An 18950-nucleotide genomic window follows, 5' to 3' on the forward strand; every position below is an offset into this window, starting at 1 on the left:
GTTAGTAAATTTGCAGATGACACTAAGGTCGGTGGAGTTGTGGATAGTGATGTTGTAGGTTACAGAGAGACATAGATAAGCTGCAGAGCTGGGCTGAGAGGTGGCAAATGGAGTTTAATGTGGACAAGTGTGAGGTGATTCACTTTGGTCGGAGTAACCGGAATGCAAAGTACTGGGCTAAGGGTAAGATTCTTGGTAGTGTACTTGAGCAGAGAGATCTTGGTGTCCAGGTACACAGATCCTTGAAAGTTGCCACCCAGGTTGACAGGGTTGTTAAGAAGGCATACAGTGTTTTAACTTTTATTATTAGAGGGATTGAGTTCCGGAACCATGAGGTTATGCTACAGCTGTACAAAACTTTGGTGCGGCCGTACTTGGAGTATTGTGTACAGTTCTGGTCACCACATTATAAGAAGGAACAGGTAGATGAGAGTAAAGCGGTTGATGTGGTGTGTATGGATTTCAGCAAGGCGTGAAGGATGTGGAAGCTTTAGAAAGATGGATTTCAGAAGGATGTGGAAGCTTTAGAAAGGGTGCAGAGGAGATTTACTAGGATGTTGCCTGGTATGGAGGGAAGGTTTTATGAGGAAAGGCTGAGGGACTTGAGGTTCTTTTCATTAGAGAGAAGAAGGTTGAGAGGTGACTTAATAGAAACATATAAGATAATCAGAGGATTAGATAGGGTGGACAGGGAGAGCCTTTTTCCAAGTATGGTGACGGCAAGCACAAGGGGGCATAGCTTTAAATTGAGTGGTGATAGATATAGGACAGATGTCAGAGGTAGTTTCTTTACTCAGAGAGTAGTAAGGGTATGGAATGCTTTGCCTGCAACGGTAGTAGATCTGCCAACTTTAAGTACATTTAAGTTGTCATTGGACAAGTACATGGATGTACATGGAATAGTGTAGGTTAGATGGGCTTCAGATTGGTATGACAGGTCGGCGCAACATTGAGGGCCGAAGGGCCTGTACTGCGCTGTAATGTTCTATGAAGCAAGTAATTAGGAAAACTAACTTATTGCTACCGTGCCCACCGGCACGGTGGCACAGTGGTTAGCACTGCTGCCTCACAGCGCCAGAGACCCGGGTTCATTTCCCGCCTCAGGCGACTGACTGAACGTGGAGTTTGCACGTTCTCCCCGTGTCTGCGTGGGTTTCCTCCCACATTCCAAAGATGTGCAGGTCAGGTGAATTGGCCATGCTAAATTGCCCGTAGTGTTAGGTAAGGGGTATGGGTGGGTTGCGCTTCGGCGGGTCGGTGTGGACTTGTTGGGCTGAAGGGCCTGTTTCCACACTGTAATGTAATCTAATCTAAACATTTACTGTGAACAGAATTGAATACAAAGGTTCACTAATAGAGGATATTGGAGGGGGAGGTGATGAAGCCACATCTGGAGTCTATGTACAGTATTGGTCTCATTATATAAAGGGAAGGCTAAAAATGTGTTGGGTGCAATTCAGAGAAGGTTTACTAGACTATTAACTGGAATGGGCTGTTTTTTTTATGTAGAAAGGCTGGTCAGGCTAGGCTTGTATCTGCTGAAGTTGAGAAGAGTAAACAGCAATTTGATTGAAATACATATGATCCTGAGCACTCTTCATAATGTGCATGTGAAGATGATGTTTCCTTTTATAGGAGAATCTAGAATTAAAGGTCACTGTTTAAAATTACCTAGCACACCTCTCCTTTCTTCTCTCTCATGTGAAAAGCCCTAGCCCAAGCGTGTTCCATTTAGGACAAATATTTTATTTAAAGTTTATGTCTTTGGAATTGTCTTCTTCAAAAGGTGATGTAGGCAGAGTCTTTAAATATTTTAAAGGTGGAAGTAAATAGAATATTGATAAACAAGGTGATGAAAAGTAACTGATAGTTGGGAATGTGGAGTGAGGTTATGATCAGAACAGCCATGCTCCTTTTGATTTGTGGAGCAGGCTTGAAGGGCTTAGTGGCCTACTCCTGCTCCTAAGTTGTACATTTTCATGTTATTCTTACTCTGTGCTTTTTGATCATTAACCAATGATGAGTCCTAAATTTGTATAATAAGGTGTTGTGTGACATCTCATTTAATGCTTTTTGAAAATGCAAGTGCATTAAATCCACTGGTCCTTCCTACTAGTTCTATCCTCAAGAACAATTCCCTTTCATAAATCATTTTCTGATTTCCTAAATGTTCTGCTACTTGATTCCTAAAAATAGATTGTAACATTTTGCCTAACACTGATGTCTATGTTTTATTATCTTTAGTTCCTGTTTTCTCATTCTCCCTTCTTAAGTAGAGGAATCTTGATTAGTCATGAAGGAAAGACCCTTAGAAAACTGTTTTCTGCTGTTCCTTCATTAAATAGATTGGAGCGATTTGAGAGATAATGTCCTTGAGTATGATGCACAAAACCTATCATTACCATACTGTTACAAAGAGCGACATTTAATACCCTCCCATACGGTGAATTTGGCAGAGATGCGGCATTAAATCAGACAGCCTGCTAGCAGTTTACAACACTGATGCCTTCATGCCTAGATTCCAATTAAGTGTTTAGTGTGAAAGCCAACGGACAAGGTTCTGAGGAAGAGTCGCTGAACCTGAAACGTCACCTCTAATTTCTCTTTGCAGATGCTGCCAGACCTGCTGAGCTTTACCAGCAACTTCTATTTTTGTTTGTGGACAGCTTGCTTTTAACTATCCACTTAATTTGGCAGAGTTTGCATGGGTGCAAGGTCTGCCTACCCATATATCAAAATTGCAAATAGGTTTCTAAGTACATTATGGGAAAATGCATACTGGGATCCTATAACTTTCCAATTAAATAATAGGGGCCAATTTTCATATTCCAAATGCCGCTGGTGGTGCTAGGATTGCAGGTATAGAATATGGAATGTAGAACAGTACAGCACTGTATGGGCCTTACAACCCACGATGTCATGCTGAGCATTTATCTTAATCTAAGATCAACCTAACCTACACACACCTCATTTTACTGCCGTCCATGTGCTTGTCCAGCAGTCGCTTAAATGTCTCTGACCCTACTACCACTGCTGGCAGTGCATTCCACGCACCCACCACTCTCTGCATAAAGAGAAGGGCTTTTGAAGGGCTGATGAAGGACTTTTACCCGAAACGTCGATTTTCCTGCTGCTCGGATGCTGCCTTACCTACTGTGCTTTTCCAGCACCACATTCTTGACTCTGCATAAAGAACCTACCTCTGACACCTCCCCTATACCTTCCTCCAGTCATCTTAAAATATTGACGCCTTGTGATAGTCATTTCTGCCCTGGGGAAAAGTCTCTGGCTATCCATCTATGCCTCTCATTACTTTGCACACCTCTCTTCTATCCAGTGTGAAAAGCCCCAGCTCACTCAGCCTCTCTTCGTAAGACAAGTCCTCCATTCTAAGCAGCATCTTGGTAAATCTGCTTTGCACCCTCTCTAAAGCATCTACATCCTTCTTATAATGAGGCGATGAGAACTGGACACAACATTCCAAGTATGGTCTAACCAGGGTTTTATAGAGCTGCAGCAAAACCTCGCGGCTCTTAGACTCAATTCCCTGTTAATGAAAGCCAAAACACCATACACCTTCTTAACAAACCTATCAACTTGGGTGGCAATTTTGAGGGACCTATCTACATGGTATCCAAGATCGCACTATACCTCCACACTGTCAAGGATCATGTCTTTAACCCTGTATTCAGCATTCAGATACGACCTTCCAAAATTAATCACTTCGCATTGATCCATGTTGAACTCCATTTGCCACTTCTCAGACTAGCTCAGCATCCTGTCAATGTCTTATTGTGGCCTGCAACAGCCCTCGACACTATCTACAACACCACCGACCTTTGTATCATCAACAAACTTACTAACCCACCCTTGCACTTCTTCATCCAAGTCATTTATAAAAACTACAAAGAGCAGAGGCCCAAAAACAGATTCCTGCAGGACACCACTGGTCACCGACCTCCAGGCGGGATACTTTCCATCCATTACCACTCGTTGTCTTCTTTTGGTCAGCCAAGTTTGTATGCTGACAGCCCAATTTCCCTGTATTCCATCCATCCTAACATTCTTAATGAGCCTACTGTGGGGTCCCTTATCAAATGCCTTACTGGAATCGACATACACCATATCCACTGCTTGACCTTTGTCAACTTGACTCGTCACATCCTCAAAGAACTCAATTAGGCTTGTGAGGCATGACCTTCCCTCGCAACGCCATGCTGACTATCTTTAATCAAACTATGTTTTTCCAAATAGTCATATATCCTATTTCTCAGAATCCTTTCCAGTACCTTGCTTATCACAGACGTAAGACATGGGGCAAACCCTTCTGCTTAATTTAAAACCAGCAACACAGAAAAGATTTATCCTGTGCAGTAATAGATCAAAGAACAAAGAAAATTTACTTCCCAGGAACAGGCCCTTCGGCCCTCCAAGCCTGAGCCGGTCCAAATGTACTATCTAAACCTGTCGGTCAATTCCTAAGCATCTGTAACCCTCTGCTCCCCACCTACTCATGCATCTGTCCATACGCATTTTAAATGAATATACCGTGCCTGCCTCTACCATCTCTGCTGGCAACGCGTTCTAGACACCCACCACCCTCTATGTGAAGTACTTGCCGTGTGTATCCTCCTTAAACCTCTCACCTTGAAAGCATGACCTCTCGTTATTGGATCCTTCACCGTGGGAAAAAGCTTGTCTCTATCCACCTTGTCTATACCCTTTATTATTTTGTAAACCTCAGTCAGGTCCCCCCTCAATCTCCTTTTTTACTAATGAAAATAAATCTAACCTACTCAACCTCTCTTCATAGCTAGCACCTTCCATACCGGGCAAAATTCTCGTAAACCTTCTCTGCACCCTCTCCAAAGCATCCACATCCTTTTGGTAATATGGCGACCAGAACTGTATTCTAAATGCGGCCGAACCATGTCTAGTACAATTTTAACATGACTTACCAGCTCTTATACTCAATACCCTGTCCAATGAAGGCAAGCATAGTATATGCCTTCTTGACCACTCTATCCACCTGTGCAGTAACCTTCAGGGTACAATGGACCTGTACTCCAAGATCTCTCTGCCCATCAATTTTTTCCAAGGCTCTTCCATTCATTGTATAATTTGCTCTAGAATTAGTCTTGCCTAAATGCATCACCTCATAATTGTCTGGATTGAAATCCATCTGCCACTTTTCTGCCCAACTCTCCAGTCTATCTATATTCTCCTGTATTCTTTGACAGTACGTTATGCTTTCTGCTACTCCACTAATCTTCATGTCATCTGCAACTTGCTGATCATACCAACAGTGCCCTCTTCCAGATCATTTATGTGTATTACAAACAACAGTGACCCCAACACTGACCCCTGTGGAACACCACTGGTCACCTTTCTCCATTTCGAGAAACTCCCTTCAATTACCACTCTCTGTCTTCTGTTGCTCAACCAGTTCTTTATCCACCTAGCTAGAACACCCTGCACACCATATGATTTCACTTTCTCCATTAGTCTACCGTGGGGAACCTTATCAAATGCCTTACTAAAATTCATGTGTATGACATCAACAGCCCTTCCTTCATCTATCAACTTGGTCACTTCCTCGAAGAACTCTATTAGATTGGTAAGGCACAATCTCCCCCGCACAAAACCATTTTTCCTATCAGTGAAAAGCCCATTCTTTTCTAAATATAAATAGATCCTATCCCTCAGTACCCTCTCCAGCAACTTTCCCACCACCGATGTCAGGTTCCCTGGTCTGTAGTTACCCGGAATATCCTACCACCTTTCTCGTGCAGGCGGACAACATGAGCAACCTTCCAGTCCTCCGGCACTTCATGTATTTAAGGAATTACAAAGATATCTGTCAGGGTCCCAGCTACTTCCTCTCTTGCCTCCCTCAGCAACCTGGGATAGATCCTTTTCGGTCCTGGGGATTTGTCCACCTTAATAACCTCTGGCTTACCCAACACATCTTCCCTACTTATGTGAACGTGATCCAGACTAATCAAACTTCTATCTCTAATCTCAACATTCATCATGTTCCTCTCCTCAGTGAACATTGATGCAAAGTAATCATTAAGAATCTCACCCATTCTCTCAGGTTCGACACCCAGCCTTCCTTCATTATCCTTTAGTGGACCAATCCTTTCTCTAGTTACCCGCTTGCTTCTTATATAAGAATAAAATGCTTTATGATTCTCCTTAATTCTGCTTGCTAAAGCTATTTCATGACCCCTTTTCACCCGCTTGATTCTTTGTTTAAGACTTGTCCTACTCTTCCAATATTCCTCCAGGGCCCGTTCTGTTCTTAGCTGCCTAGACCTTATGTATGCTTCCCTTTTCCTCTTGGCTAGTCGTACAATTTCTCCTGTCATCCACGGTTCACGAATCTTGCCCTTCCTATCCTTTGCCTTCAACGGGAAATGCCTATCCTTCTCTATCTTTCACCTATCTTTGAAAGCCTCCCATATTTCAACTGTGGACTTCCCTTCAAATAGCTGTGTCCAATCCTCATTTCCGAGCTCCTGCCTAATTTTGATATAATTGGCCTTGGCCCAGTTTAGTACTGTTCCCTTTGGACCACTCTCATCTTTATGTACGAGTATTCTAAAACTCACAGAACTGTGGTCACTGTTCCCAAAGAAATCCCCCACTGCAGCTTCTACCACCTGTCCTGTCTCGTTCCCCAGTACCAGGTCCAATATGGCCCCTTCCCTCATCGGACTATTGACATCTTGCTCTAGAAAACTTTCTTGGATGCTTCTTACAAATTCTACCCCATCCAGACTTTTGATGCCAAATGTATCATAGTCAATGTTGGGAAAATTAAAATCGCCCATCACCGCTACCCTATTGCCTCTACATCTTTCCATAATCTGTTTACCTATATGTTCTTCTCCTTCACGCTCACTGTTGGGAGGCCAGCAATACAGCCCCTACAATGTAACTGCACCCTTCTTATTTCTCAGCTCCACCCATTATGCCTCACTACCCAAGACCTCCATAGTGTCCTCCTTTAGCACATCCATGATATCATCCCTGACCAGCAATGCAACTCCACCCACCCCTTTTACTTCCCTCCCCGTCCTGTCTGTAGCGTCTATATCCTGGAACATTTAGTTGCCAGTCATCGTGCCCTTACTTCAACCAAGTCTCTGTGATTGCAATAACGTCATACTCCCAGGCACCAATCCAAGCCCTAAGTTCATTTGCCTTACACACTATACTCCTTGCATTAAAGTAGATGTGTTTCAGGCCACCAGTTCTTTTGCACTCATCTGCTCTCTGCCTATTGTTCCCTTTATTAGTGCTATCTTCATGATTCTTACCGTCTCCAGCCTCCACCTCGCTGCCTACGAGGCTGCCTACTTGTTTTCTCTTCTGGTTCCCAGTCCCGTGCCACATTAGTTTAAAACCTCCCCAACAGCAGTAGCAAAAACTCCCCCAAGGACATTGGTTCCGGTCTGGTTCAGGTGTAGACCATCCATTTTGTAATAGTCCAATCTGTAAACATTCGAGTGGCCAAGAACTATTTAAAGTAAAAATTAACAACTTTATTTCCTGAAGTATAACAGAGAATAATTAACTAACTACTATTTACAATTCCTTACTCTAACCTATCTGTTACCTTTCCTTCTATGATACTAGTCTGATAAAACTCCCAATTAAGATTTACAAAACAAAACTTTTAATCTCAAAACCAGGCAGCTTTTGGTTCTTCTATTTGGATCTTCCCATGTCTTCTTCTTCTTAGGGATTCTGCTTCACAGTTTACTGATCGCAGAAGGTACTTTTAAGAGAGCTATTTTTCAGGCAATCTTTTACATACTGGGGCTTGGTGGTTGTCCTCCAACTGTTCAATATTTCCCCAGTTTGATACCCCAGAGCATCGAATTGTGTCATTGGCTTTTAAGATTGTCAATATACTCAGTTCAAACTTGATTGGAATTTGATATTTTTTGGGGTATAATTTAAACTGATTGGCTGAATTTGAATTTTTTTTTGTCATTTCCAGGCAACCAGCTACTCCAGTAGCTGGAGCACATGTTAGATTGTGTCTTATTGAGAACACTTTGGTGCTGTCACTGCTAGCTCTTAACTCTCTTAAAAGGTATAGTTCACCCACATCTTCATAACATCTGTAATTCCCAGGGATTTCCCTATTCCCTTTCTTGAACAGAGGAATAACATTCACGTCCTTCCAATCATCTGGTTCTATTTCCGTGGAGAGTGACGATGCAAAAATCATTGCCAGAGGCACAGCAATCTCATTCCTTGCTTCCTGTAGTAATCTTGGATATATCTGGTGCAGCCCTGGAGATTTAGCTATCTTGATGCTTTCCAGAATTTCCAGCACATCCACTTGCTTAATATCAATCTGATCAAGCCTATTGACCTGGTCCACAGTGTTCTCACTGTCAACAAGACTCCTTTGTCTGGTAAATAATGAAGCAAAAGACTCATTTGGGGACATCCCTACCTCTTCAGACTCTAGGCACAAGTTCCCTCCACGATCCCTGATCGTCCCTAACCTCTCTCCGATCAGTCTCTTATTCTTCATGTAAGGATTTTCCCTAATCCTTCCCGCCAAGGCTTTTTTGTGCCTCATCCTTGCTCTCCTCTAGTCATTTTAAAGTTATTTCCTAGCTACCCTGTATTCCTGTAAAGCTGTACCAGATTCTTGCTTCCTGAACTTTAAGTACTTCCTTCTTTCGCTTGATGAGAAGCTCCTATTGTCATCCAAGGCTCCTTCACCTTTCCATTCCTTGTCTGTCTCAGTGGGACAAAGTTATCTGACACTTTGTAAACAGTAACAAATGCTCCTTAAACAGCCTCCACATTTCTGTTGTGCATTTCCTGTAGAACAATTGTTTCCAATTTATATTCTACAGCTCCTGTCTAATAGCAGTATAATTTTCCTTTCCCCAATGAAATACCTTCCCATACTATCTGTTCCTGTCCCTCTCCATGGTCAAGGTGAGGCCGTTGTGGTCACTGTCACCGAAATGCTCTCCCACTGAGAGCTCTGACACCTGGCCTGGCTCGTTACCTAGCACCAAATCCAATATGGCCTCCCCCCAGTGAGCCTATCTACATATTGAGTCAGGAATTCTTCCTGACTGCTTCGGTTGTTCAGTTAAGGAGCAACCAATATGGCACAGTCAGAGATCTAGCAAAAATGGGATAGTAATTCAAGCAAGAAATTCTCAAAAATTGCTTTGGTGGAGGCTTGCTCTGCTCTAGATGCTAATGGAAGTGAAAAGATGGTGCAATTCTGAGGGATGGCAGAAATGATTGTCAGCAATCCCAAAAAATGAGTGATTACCATTCTATAAATAGGAATTCTGTGTTTCAAATTCTTTATCATCTTAGGATGGCAATTATTTTTGTGCAGGTTTATATAGAAAATCATAGTATTTCACTGAGACTAGATATTTATTTGAGTAGTTTTGATTTGAGCATATGTGTAGAATGCACATTTTATAGTCTTATCTAGTTTTCAAGCTTTATTTGACCTCTACAATCCTGTCAGTTCATATCTTTGTACTTTTCTCTAGCTCCCCGGAAAGTTCCACCACATCCCCCAGTCAATCCTGTGGTGAAAGGTAAAACAGAAACATCTGTCACTTTGGCTTGGTCTCTGCCTCAAGACGTGCCACCTGCCCCTGTCACAGGATACATAATAGAAAAAAGGAAAGTAGGAAGCAATACCTGGACAAGATGTCATACTAGCGACAAGATAGAGGCACAAGAGTTCACAGTCGATGGCTTGCCAGAAGGAGCTAGTTATCAGTTTAGAATTAGTTCTGTAAACAACTTTACCCAGAGCACATTCTTAGAAGTCCCAGGAACATTTTACATCGGTGAGTAAAAATATTCTTTCAAAAATTTTATAAATTGTGTTACTGTTTCTCCATTTGTCTTTTATTTGTCTTCGTAGTATTCAATGTTTATTTCTTCTGTCATTTCCAGCCTTTAATTTAAAAATGAACTGCAGTTCAGTTTCATTTGTTGACAGATTTTGTACCAGATAACCGCTAAGCTTTTTTCTGCAAAACAGATTATAACTTTCAGGATTCATCTGGCTTAGGTCAGGATGATTTGCTGCCCACATCAGACTGTATGCTTCATTTTTTTTTTCAGAAGTCAGCTCAGTTGGGAAAAATGTTAGGTTCAGCCATCTTCAGCTGCTTCATTAATGACCTTCCCTCCATCATAAGATTTGTGACTCCTGAGATCCTGAAGCAGTCAATGGCCAAATGGATTAGGACCTGGACAGTGTCCAGGTTTGGGCTGATAAGTGAAGGTAATATTTGCATCACCCAAGTGCCAGGCAAAAATCAGCTCAGAAAAGAGCAAATGCACTGCCCCATGGAATTCAATGACATTACAATTGCTGAATCCCCCAATTTTGGCAACTAATAGATTACCGTTGAACAGAAACTAAACTGAACTGGCTATATAAATACATTGACGAGAACAGTAGTCAGAAATGGGGACTTTTGCAAGGAGTAACTCACTTCCTGACTCCTGAAGTCTGTGTAAGACTTCAAGACACGGATCAGGTGTGTTATAGAATACTGTCAATTTGCCCATGAGAACTGTTCCAACAACACACCATTAACCTGATACTATATAAAAAAGCAACCAGTTTTCCACATCCACAAACGTTCAGCTCCTCCCCCACCAATGCAGAGAAGCAGCAGTGTGTCCTATTCACAAGATGCACTTCAGAAATTCACCATGGCTTCTCAGAAAACACCTTCCAAACTCAAGACCATTACCATCTAGAATGACGTGGGCAGCATGTACTTGTGTGATTTGGAAGCTACATAGAGGGACTGCCTTGCCCAATCAGAGTCAATAAAACAATACCGTGCAGTCCAGGCCTTTCTGCCCTCGATGTTGTACCGACCTGTGAAACCGATCTGAAGCCCATCTAACCTTTACTATTCCATTATCATCTATATATTTATCCAATGACCATTTAAATGCCCTTAAAGTTGTTTTTTTCCCCCTTTATTTATTTTCTTGCAAAGTGTCCTGATGTGTGTAAGATGTGTAAGATGAAAAGCTTTTACAAAATGTCTCTTTTTTTCAGCATTACTCAAGTTCTGTACCACCAAATGACAAATTTGAATGTCTTGTGAAAATCTAACAACTTTGATTCTGCCTTATTGATTCTCCCTTATCAATCCTCGAAAAAAAAGATTTCTAGAAAACAGTCCCCCTTTTACATTTTTTGTTAACTCAGATGAATTTTGATTTTCCTTGTGCTCTTCTACCACATCCCCATTAGTAGACTAGAGCACTTCACTGCTTCTGAAGTCAGGCCAATAAGCCTATAGTTGTGTCAGGAGCTCATTAACCTGAAATGTTAACATAGATGTTGTCAGACCTGCTTAGTATTTCCAGCATTTTCTAATACTTTTTCCAGCGTCCACAATATTTTACCTTTTTATTAGTGGCTTTAATTCCAAGGTCTTCCTCCTCATTTTTTAGATTAGATTAAATTCCTTACAGTGCGGAAACAGGCGCTTCAGCCCAACCAGTCCACACCGACCCTCCAGTCGGTAACCCACCCAGACCCATTTCCCTCTGACTAATGCATCTAACACTGTGGACAATTTACCATGGCCAATTCACCTGACCTGCATATCTTTGGACTCTGGGAGGAAACCAAAGCACACGGAGGAAACCCGCGCAGACACAGGGAGAATGTACAAACTCCACACAGGCAGTCGCCCAAGGCTGGAATTGAACCTGGGACTCTGGTGCTGTGAGGCACCAGTGCTAACCACTGAGCCACCATGCAGCCCCCTTTATTGAATATTGTTCGCTACCTTCCAATCATTAAAAGCAACAACAATAATAACAACAGTAATTTATTACATGTATTTATGAAAATACAGTAAATGTGTATAAGTTGCCATAAGCTGGTGCTATTATAATTTCATAAATTATAAAAAGAAATAAATCATACAAAGTTAGGACAAATTTCATTTTTTGTTCCATACATGGCTTCTTGATTTCCTAATTGGCTACATGATGTTGCCACACTTTGTAGCTGCCAAACTATTCCTTAGGGATGCAACACCACCAATAGGATATTAGTCTTTAGGATAATTCTATAGTTGAGGAAATTGTGAAAATCAAACTATTGTATCCACCATCTCTTATAGGTATAGATTATCACCTCAGAGAATTTATTATTCTTTAGCTCCATTGATTTCTTCAGTACTATTTCTTTACCTGAGTGAATTTCTTTAGTTACTAATTCTTGTGTAGTACTTAGATGAGAGTAAATTTAGTCTATGGACTTGTAGTGAACCCACAGCAATTTTTTTAAACTACTCTTGATCTTTTTACTGAACTTCACAATATGATAGTTCAAATTCTTTTTGGAGACTTTGTGTCTCAATAACATTTTCACTCATTAAATATTTAGGCAATGTTTTCCAAGTTATTGGAAAATAAAAACTGGCTGGAAAATCTTTGTAATTTATTCGTTCTTTGCTGATTACATTGTTCACTCTTCAGATTGCATGGTCTTAGTACTTTTATCTCTACTCCTTGTACCATGATGGATAAAGCACAAGAGCTTGATCACTTCCATGTTCTTAATAGATATAATCAAATCTTGAGCAGATCTTCAACTTCAAATTAAAAAATTAGCGGAAACTGAGTGAATTTTACATTGGGATCCAGTTTTCAATGCCAAATGTCTGCCCAAGTCGCAAGTTGACAATCTAGTCACTTGCTGTGGTTCTGTTTGCCAAGCTGGAAGTTTTTGTTGCAAATGTTTCGTCCCCTGTCTAGGTGACATCATCAGTGCTTGGGAGCCTCCTGTGAAGAGCTTCTGTGGTGTTTCCTCCGGCATTTATAGTGGCCTGTCCCTGCCGCTTCCGGTTGTCAGTTTCAGCTGTCCGCTGTAGTGGCCGGTATATTGGGTCCAGGTCGATGTGTTTGTCGATGGAGTTTGTGGATGAGTGCCATGGGATTTTGTACACTACATTGGTTTTGCTCATGCTGGGTATCGGGTCCTTCGTTCTGGTGAGTTGTTGTCTGAGTGTGGCTGTTGGTTTGTGTGCTGTTATAAGTCCTAGTGGTCGCAGTAGTCTGGCTGTCATTTCAGAGATGTTCTTGATGTATGGTAGTGTGGCCAGTCCTTTGGGTCCACAGAAGCGCTTCACAGGAGGCTCCCAAGCACTGAGGATGTCACCTAGACAGGGGACAAAACGTTTGCAACAAAAACTTCCAGCTCGGCGAACAGAACCACAGCAACGAGCACCCGAGCTACAAATCTTCTCACAAACCTTGAAAATCTAGTCACTTATTCGTTGATTATTTCCATTTCCCTGCACATTTATTCTATGTCTAGAAATTGCACTGTGTGTTTACAAGAAGAGTGTTATTTCAACAGAGATGTAGAGTGGATTGATACATGGGGAAGAATCCACATATGCTGAAGCTCTTCCCGTTTTCCTGTTTTGCCTGCTTAGGTGAAAAGGTCAGAACTCGGTTTCCGTCTCCCTCTTATCAGAATGATGTTGTGAAATTTGAAAGGTCAGAAAAGATTTACAAGGATGTTGCCAGGGTTGGAGGGTTTGAGCTACAGGAAGAGGCTGAATAAGCTGGGTATATTTTCCCTGGAGCATCAAAGGCTTAGGGGTGACTTTGTAGAGGTTTATAGAATCATGAGGGGCATGGATAGGGTGGGGAGTCCAGAAGTAGAGGGAATAGGTTTTGGGTGAGAGAGGAAAAATTTAAAAGGGACTTAAGAGACACCATTTTCACGCCGAAGGTGGCGTGAGTATGGAATAAGCAGCCAGAGAAAGTGGTGGAGGCTAGTACAATTACAACATTAAAAAGGCATCTGGATGAGTACATGAATAGGAAGGGTTGAGCGGGACATGGATCAAATGCTGGCAAATGGGACTAGATTAAGTTAGGATATCTGGTTGGCATGGATGAGTTTGACCAAAGGGTCTGTTTTGCTGCTGTACATCTCTGTGACTCTATAATGCCTCTTTCTTATCATATGGCAGCAATTTTGCAACATGAGTAGGGCTGTTGAAAGACTGCTGTGGAAACCTTACGAAAATGCTTCTGATATGCCCAGTGGTACTTCTGTTTAAAAACATGTGCAAAGTGTCATTCAGGCTGATCTGAGTGAGGTTAATTGCTACAGAATTGTGCAAATGAAAACATTAGCCTCATCACTTGATTAAAAGATGCTGCATTCAGTATCAGCCTGACTGATCTGTGGCTTCCCCAGTATTAATATAATGTGGGTGCTTCTTTTTGCCACTACTTGCTGGGGCACACACATTTATTCGGTTTATAATCAAGTCCCAGGTGACTGAGCAATTTTCTGATCGACCTCTTCAGAGATGTTATTACACACTATAGAAAAAATGAAAAAGCTATATTTTTATCCCAAATGATGATAGTTATCAAAGTTGCCATTGTTGAGACTAATTTGATATTTCTAAGTTAAAACTCACACAACACCAGGTTACAGTCCAACAGGTTTATTTGGAAGCACTAGCTTTCGGAGAAAGAACAGCGCACTCCAGTCCAACACCAGCACCTCCAAGTCATTGATATTTCTAGTTTTAATAACCGAATATAAATATCACTTGCAGTCATACTAGGATTTGAGCCCATGTTACTAGAGCAGGAGCCTGGGTCTCTGCATTACCAGTCCATCAGACCATAAGACCTTATGAAATTGGAACAGGACTAAGTCGTTCAGCCCGTTGAACCTGCTCTGCCAGTCAGTAAGATGTTGGCTGATTTGACATCCCTCATTTCCACTTTCTTGTGTTTTTCCTTTAATCCTCGATTCTCCTACTGATCAAAAGTCTAACTATCTCAGCCTTAAGAATATAAAAGGTCTGTGCCCCCCTACCCACCAAGAAGTATTGGTGATTCAGAACCCGCTGAGAAAAGAAATTCCTCTTCATCTCAGTCTTAAATTGACACTTCTTGATTCTGAAACTATGTGCTTTAGTCCTCGACTCTCCCATGAGGGAAGATATCCTCTCAACATTTACGCAATCAAGCCCTCTAAGAATCCTGTATGACTCAATGAGATTATCTCATTCTTCTAAACTCCAGTGAGCAGTATCCCAGCCTGTTTAGCATTTGCTCTTAAGACAGTGATACTAGGGCTCACTCTTCCAAGCTCCTTCCAATGAAATGACATCTTCCTTTAAATAAGGAGACCAGAGTACTTCAGAATACAGAGTACACCACGTATAGTTGCCGGAAGACTTCCCTACTCATACTCCAAACCCATTGAAATAAGGACCCAAAATACATTAAACTTCCTGATTACCTGCTGCACCTATGTGCTAACTTTCCTTGTTTCGTGTACAAGTAACACAAGTCCCTTTTTGTTGCAGCTTTTTATAACTTTTCTCCATTTAAAAAAATTTGTTCTTTTTCTCTTGCATCCAAAATTAACAACTTCATATTTTCTTATATTGTACTCCAGTGTAGTGCTCTTATGCTTCTTCATATTGTTACTGATTACTTTTAATATCAGTATTATTATTAATAATAAGCAGTGTTTATTATATGTTGCTTTAGATAGGGTACTCAGTAAAATAAATTGAAGTTGTTTGACTATCATAAGTAACACTAAATTGCATATTTTGTTTTGACAGAATCTAGAGCTTTCATTGAGAAACCTTTGCAAGATGTTGAAGCTTCAGCAGGTGAAGATGCAACTTTCTTTGTTGAACTATCTACAATTGCGCCTGGGATATGGTTCATCAACGAAAATGCTGTACAAAGCAATGAGCATTACGTAATACAGAGAACAAAAAACACACACACTTTAATAATTAAGCAAGTGAAATCGTTGGACAACAACATTGATGTGAAATTTGTGGCTAATAGTGCTGAAAGCAGGGCTAAATTAAGAGTGAAAGGTGATTTTTGTTTGCTGTTGAGTTTTGCTTGCTTTGTAAATTCTGTTTATTGTTTGCTCAATAAATACTTTTCCTCAATCAAATTTATGCCTTAATCTAACAGTGTAGAGATTTTTCTGAATATGCAGGACCTGGCAGTTTCATTTAACAATCCTAAACTATACTTGGGAATCAGCAGAGACCTCAACTTGTATAGGTCATTACATTGTCTGAAAGGCAATGGCAAATTATAGGCCAGGATTTGTTGTTCTTTCTTGCACTAACTGTGGTCAATGAGTAATCTTAGGGCCCAAGTGAAAGTGAGGACTGCAGATGCTGGAGTTAAGAGTCTAGATTAGAGTGGTGCTGGAAAAGCATAGCAGGTCAGGCAGCATCCCAGAAGCAGGAAAATCCTGATGAAGAACCTTAGGGCCCAGTATGGTCTCAAAACCCCCTAAAGAAAGCCTATCACTGAAAAGGTTTGATTTTTTTTTCAAATGGAAAGGCAGAGAGGGGGCTGTGGGGAGTAGTTGTCAGGAGAACTGGAGGTAAGGATAGGTTTTTTTTACTGGTTACTCCTCACCCCTTATCCATGCTGTCTGTTGCCCCAGATTGGAGCCACCCATGTTGAGAAAGCAGCCACTTTTCTTGCCTGCTGGGAAGGCATTGGATTGAGTTCCTTAAGTAGTTATTAATTGACCACTCAAGTGTCTTAATTGGCTAGGATGATTGCCCATGGACCCTCACACCCAGGTTTTGATTGCTGACATAGTGGAAAGGTGCTGGACTAGAGTGGTGTTGGAAAAGGGCTTTTGCCCGAAATGTCGATTTTCCTGCTCCTCGGATGCTGCCTGAACTGCTGTGCTTTTCCAGCACCACTCTCGTCTAGAATCTGGTTTCCAACATCTGCAGCCCTTGTTTTTACATAGTGGAAAGGTGGCAGACATCCCTCCAGAGACAGTTTGCTCCATTGTTTACTCTCCCTGCTACCTTCCCCACCATTTCCAGGGACGGATAAGTCATGCCCATAGCAGTTATACTCTAGAGAAGTTCATAATTTGTAGACCTGTAATATGACAATCAGATGCTGTGGAGGTTCGCTGTGGAGGTCAGAACCTACATTAGAGTTGAAACATTAGCATGCTGTTAATGTTGTTCAACAAACTACTTGTGCAGTTGGATAAAAATATTATTTGTCTCCCTCAGACAACCAACAAATGCTAATCAAAGTAGCACTGAGTAGAAAATGGGGACGGCATTGCTATATTTCTGGATTTTAGTCTTTATACCTGATGCTCAGTGCTGCTCAAAGCTGAACTTTGTTCCATATGAATAGAGCTCTGCTTTTATCTTCCCATTTTCTAGCTAATTACAGTGAGCTCAATCATTGAATGGAAACCTTTGTGATGGTAGAAAGCTTATTTCCTGTGTTTGAAAATTAATTCCTTAGATCTATTGGTCACTAGCAAGTTAGCATTTATTATCTGTTCCTAAGTGATCCTTGGATTGTGGTGGGTAGCTTTCTTTGATTGCTAATGCATTATCATGATTTTCTTGACTTTAGAAGACTTTAGTGTATAGAATTATGGACCCATAGAATTTTACTAAACAAAAGGCTATGGTCCCCATATTTCTTTGTCAGTCCATCACAACAGCAATGCAAATATAGTTTTCTGCCCTGCCTTTATTTTGTTGTTACAGCCTTCCAACTTGCTTTCCTTCAAATATTTCCACACCGTTTCCTCTTCAAACAAGTAATGATCTTTTCTTCAACTGACAATAACGGAGCAAATCTCCTTTAAAAATAAATTTCTCCAAGTATTTTTCCTTATTTTCTTGGTGATAAATGTTAAATTGATGACCTTTTGTCACTAATCCCCAAATCCAAAGAAATAGTATTTCCCTATCAAAACTCTTCACGATTTAAAAATTTCAATTAAATGTTCTTAATCCTCTCTGTTTCAATAAAAGTAGTTTCGTTGTACAGTCATCATCTTGGTGAAGTTTCATTCAGTGTTTTTCATACTTTTAGTGTCCTTTTAGTTATGGGATGCTCAAAACTGAATGCAGCACTAACTGTGGCTTAACCAGTGTTTTGTGTAAATTTATAATTTGTTTATCTAATGATTGTACTTAAACCATTTTGGTAAAACCTAAAATTCCATTGACTATTTTCAATGGCTTGAGATATCTAGTTATCTTTGAACTGGGAATTGCAATTATTCCAAGTGTAATGAAGACCATAAAACCATAGGAAATAGCAATAGGAGTTGGCTATTCAGCCTGTAGACTATTTATATCTTTCTCACAACCAGCCTTTCCACATTCAGGAGAGTCTAGGACCAGAAGGCATCGTCTAAGAATTAATGGATATCATTTTAAGACTGAGTTGAGAAGGAATTACTTCTCAGAGGGTTGTGAGTCTTTGGAACTCCTTGTGAACAGTCTCTATATGTATTTAGGGCTGAGATAGATAGATTCTTGATGAATAGGGATTGAAGGGTTAAGTGGAAAGAGCAAGAAAATAGCTGTGTGGAGTGTTGGATCAGCCATGAACCTATTAAATGGAGGAGCAAGCTGGAGGGACCTGAGTGAAATAATCAATGAAATGGGTACTAAATTGAACTTGCACCTCTGAGATGCAGATGGAGAGGCTAAAGGCCAGAAGCAGATTCAGTTCAAAGGAAAAGATACCCAATGAACATTTTGAATCTGGAATGCATTCCAGGAAGGTTGGTGGATGTAATTTCAATCGAGGGATTTAGGAGGGCCAGAAGTGTGGCATTGGAAAAGCACAACCGGTCAGGCAACATCCGACGAGCAGGAGAGTCGCTGTTTCAAGCAAAAGCTCTTCATCTGGAATGTGCCAGGGGAGGGGGGGGGAGGGGGAAGGTCAAGAGGGCTGAGAGATAACTATGGGGGAGGGGAATAGGTAGGTGAGGTGGGGGGGGTTAAGGGTGATAGTTCAGAGTGGAGGATGGAGCGGATAGGTAGGAAGGAAGATGGATAGGTAGGACAGTTCAAGAGGGCGGT

At 41.2% G+C, this 18950-nt stretch overlaps 1 protein-coding gene across 1 annotated transcript in view; it reads left to right on the forward strand.

Moving 5' to 3' along the window:
• The window catches only part of LOC122550328 (obscurin-like), a 784231-nt gene that overhangs the window by 42556 nt on the left and 722725 nt on the right, over nucleotides 1–18950 (forward strand). The window contains exons 4-5 of the mRNA XM_043691054.1: nucleotides 9555–9860; nucleotides 15672–15938. Of these exons, the coding sequence (XP_043546989.1) occupies nucleotides 9555–9860; nucleotides 15672–15938 (573 nt within the window). The remainder of the gene's footprint in view (nucleotides 1–9554; nucleotides 9861–15671; nucleotides 15939–18950) is intronic.

The sequence above is a fragment of the Chiloscyllium plagiosum genome, chromosome 5 (genome assembly GCF_004010195.1).
Source record: "Chiloscyllium plagiosum isolate BGI_BamShark_2017 chromosome 5, ASM401019v2, whole genome shotgun sequence".
Taxonomy (NCBI): Eukaryota; Metazoa; Chordata; class Chondrichthyes; order Orectolobiformes; family Hemiscylliidae; genus Chiloscyllium; species Chiloscyllium plagiosum.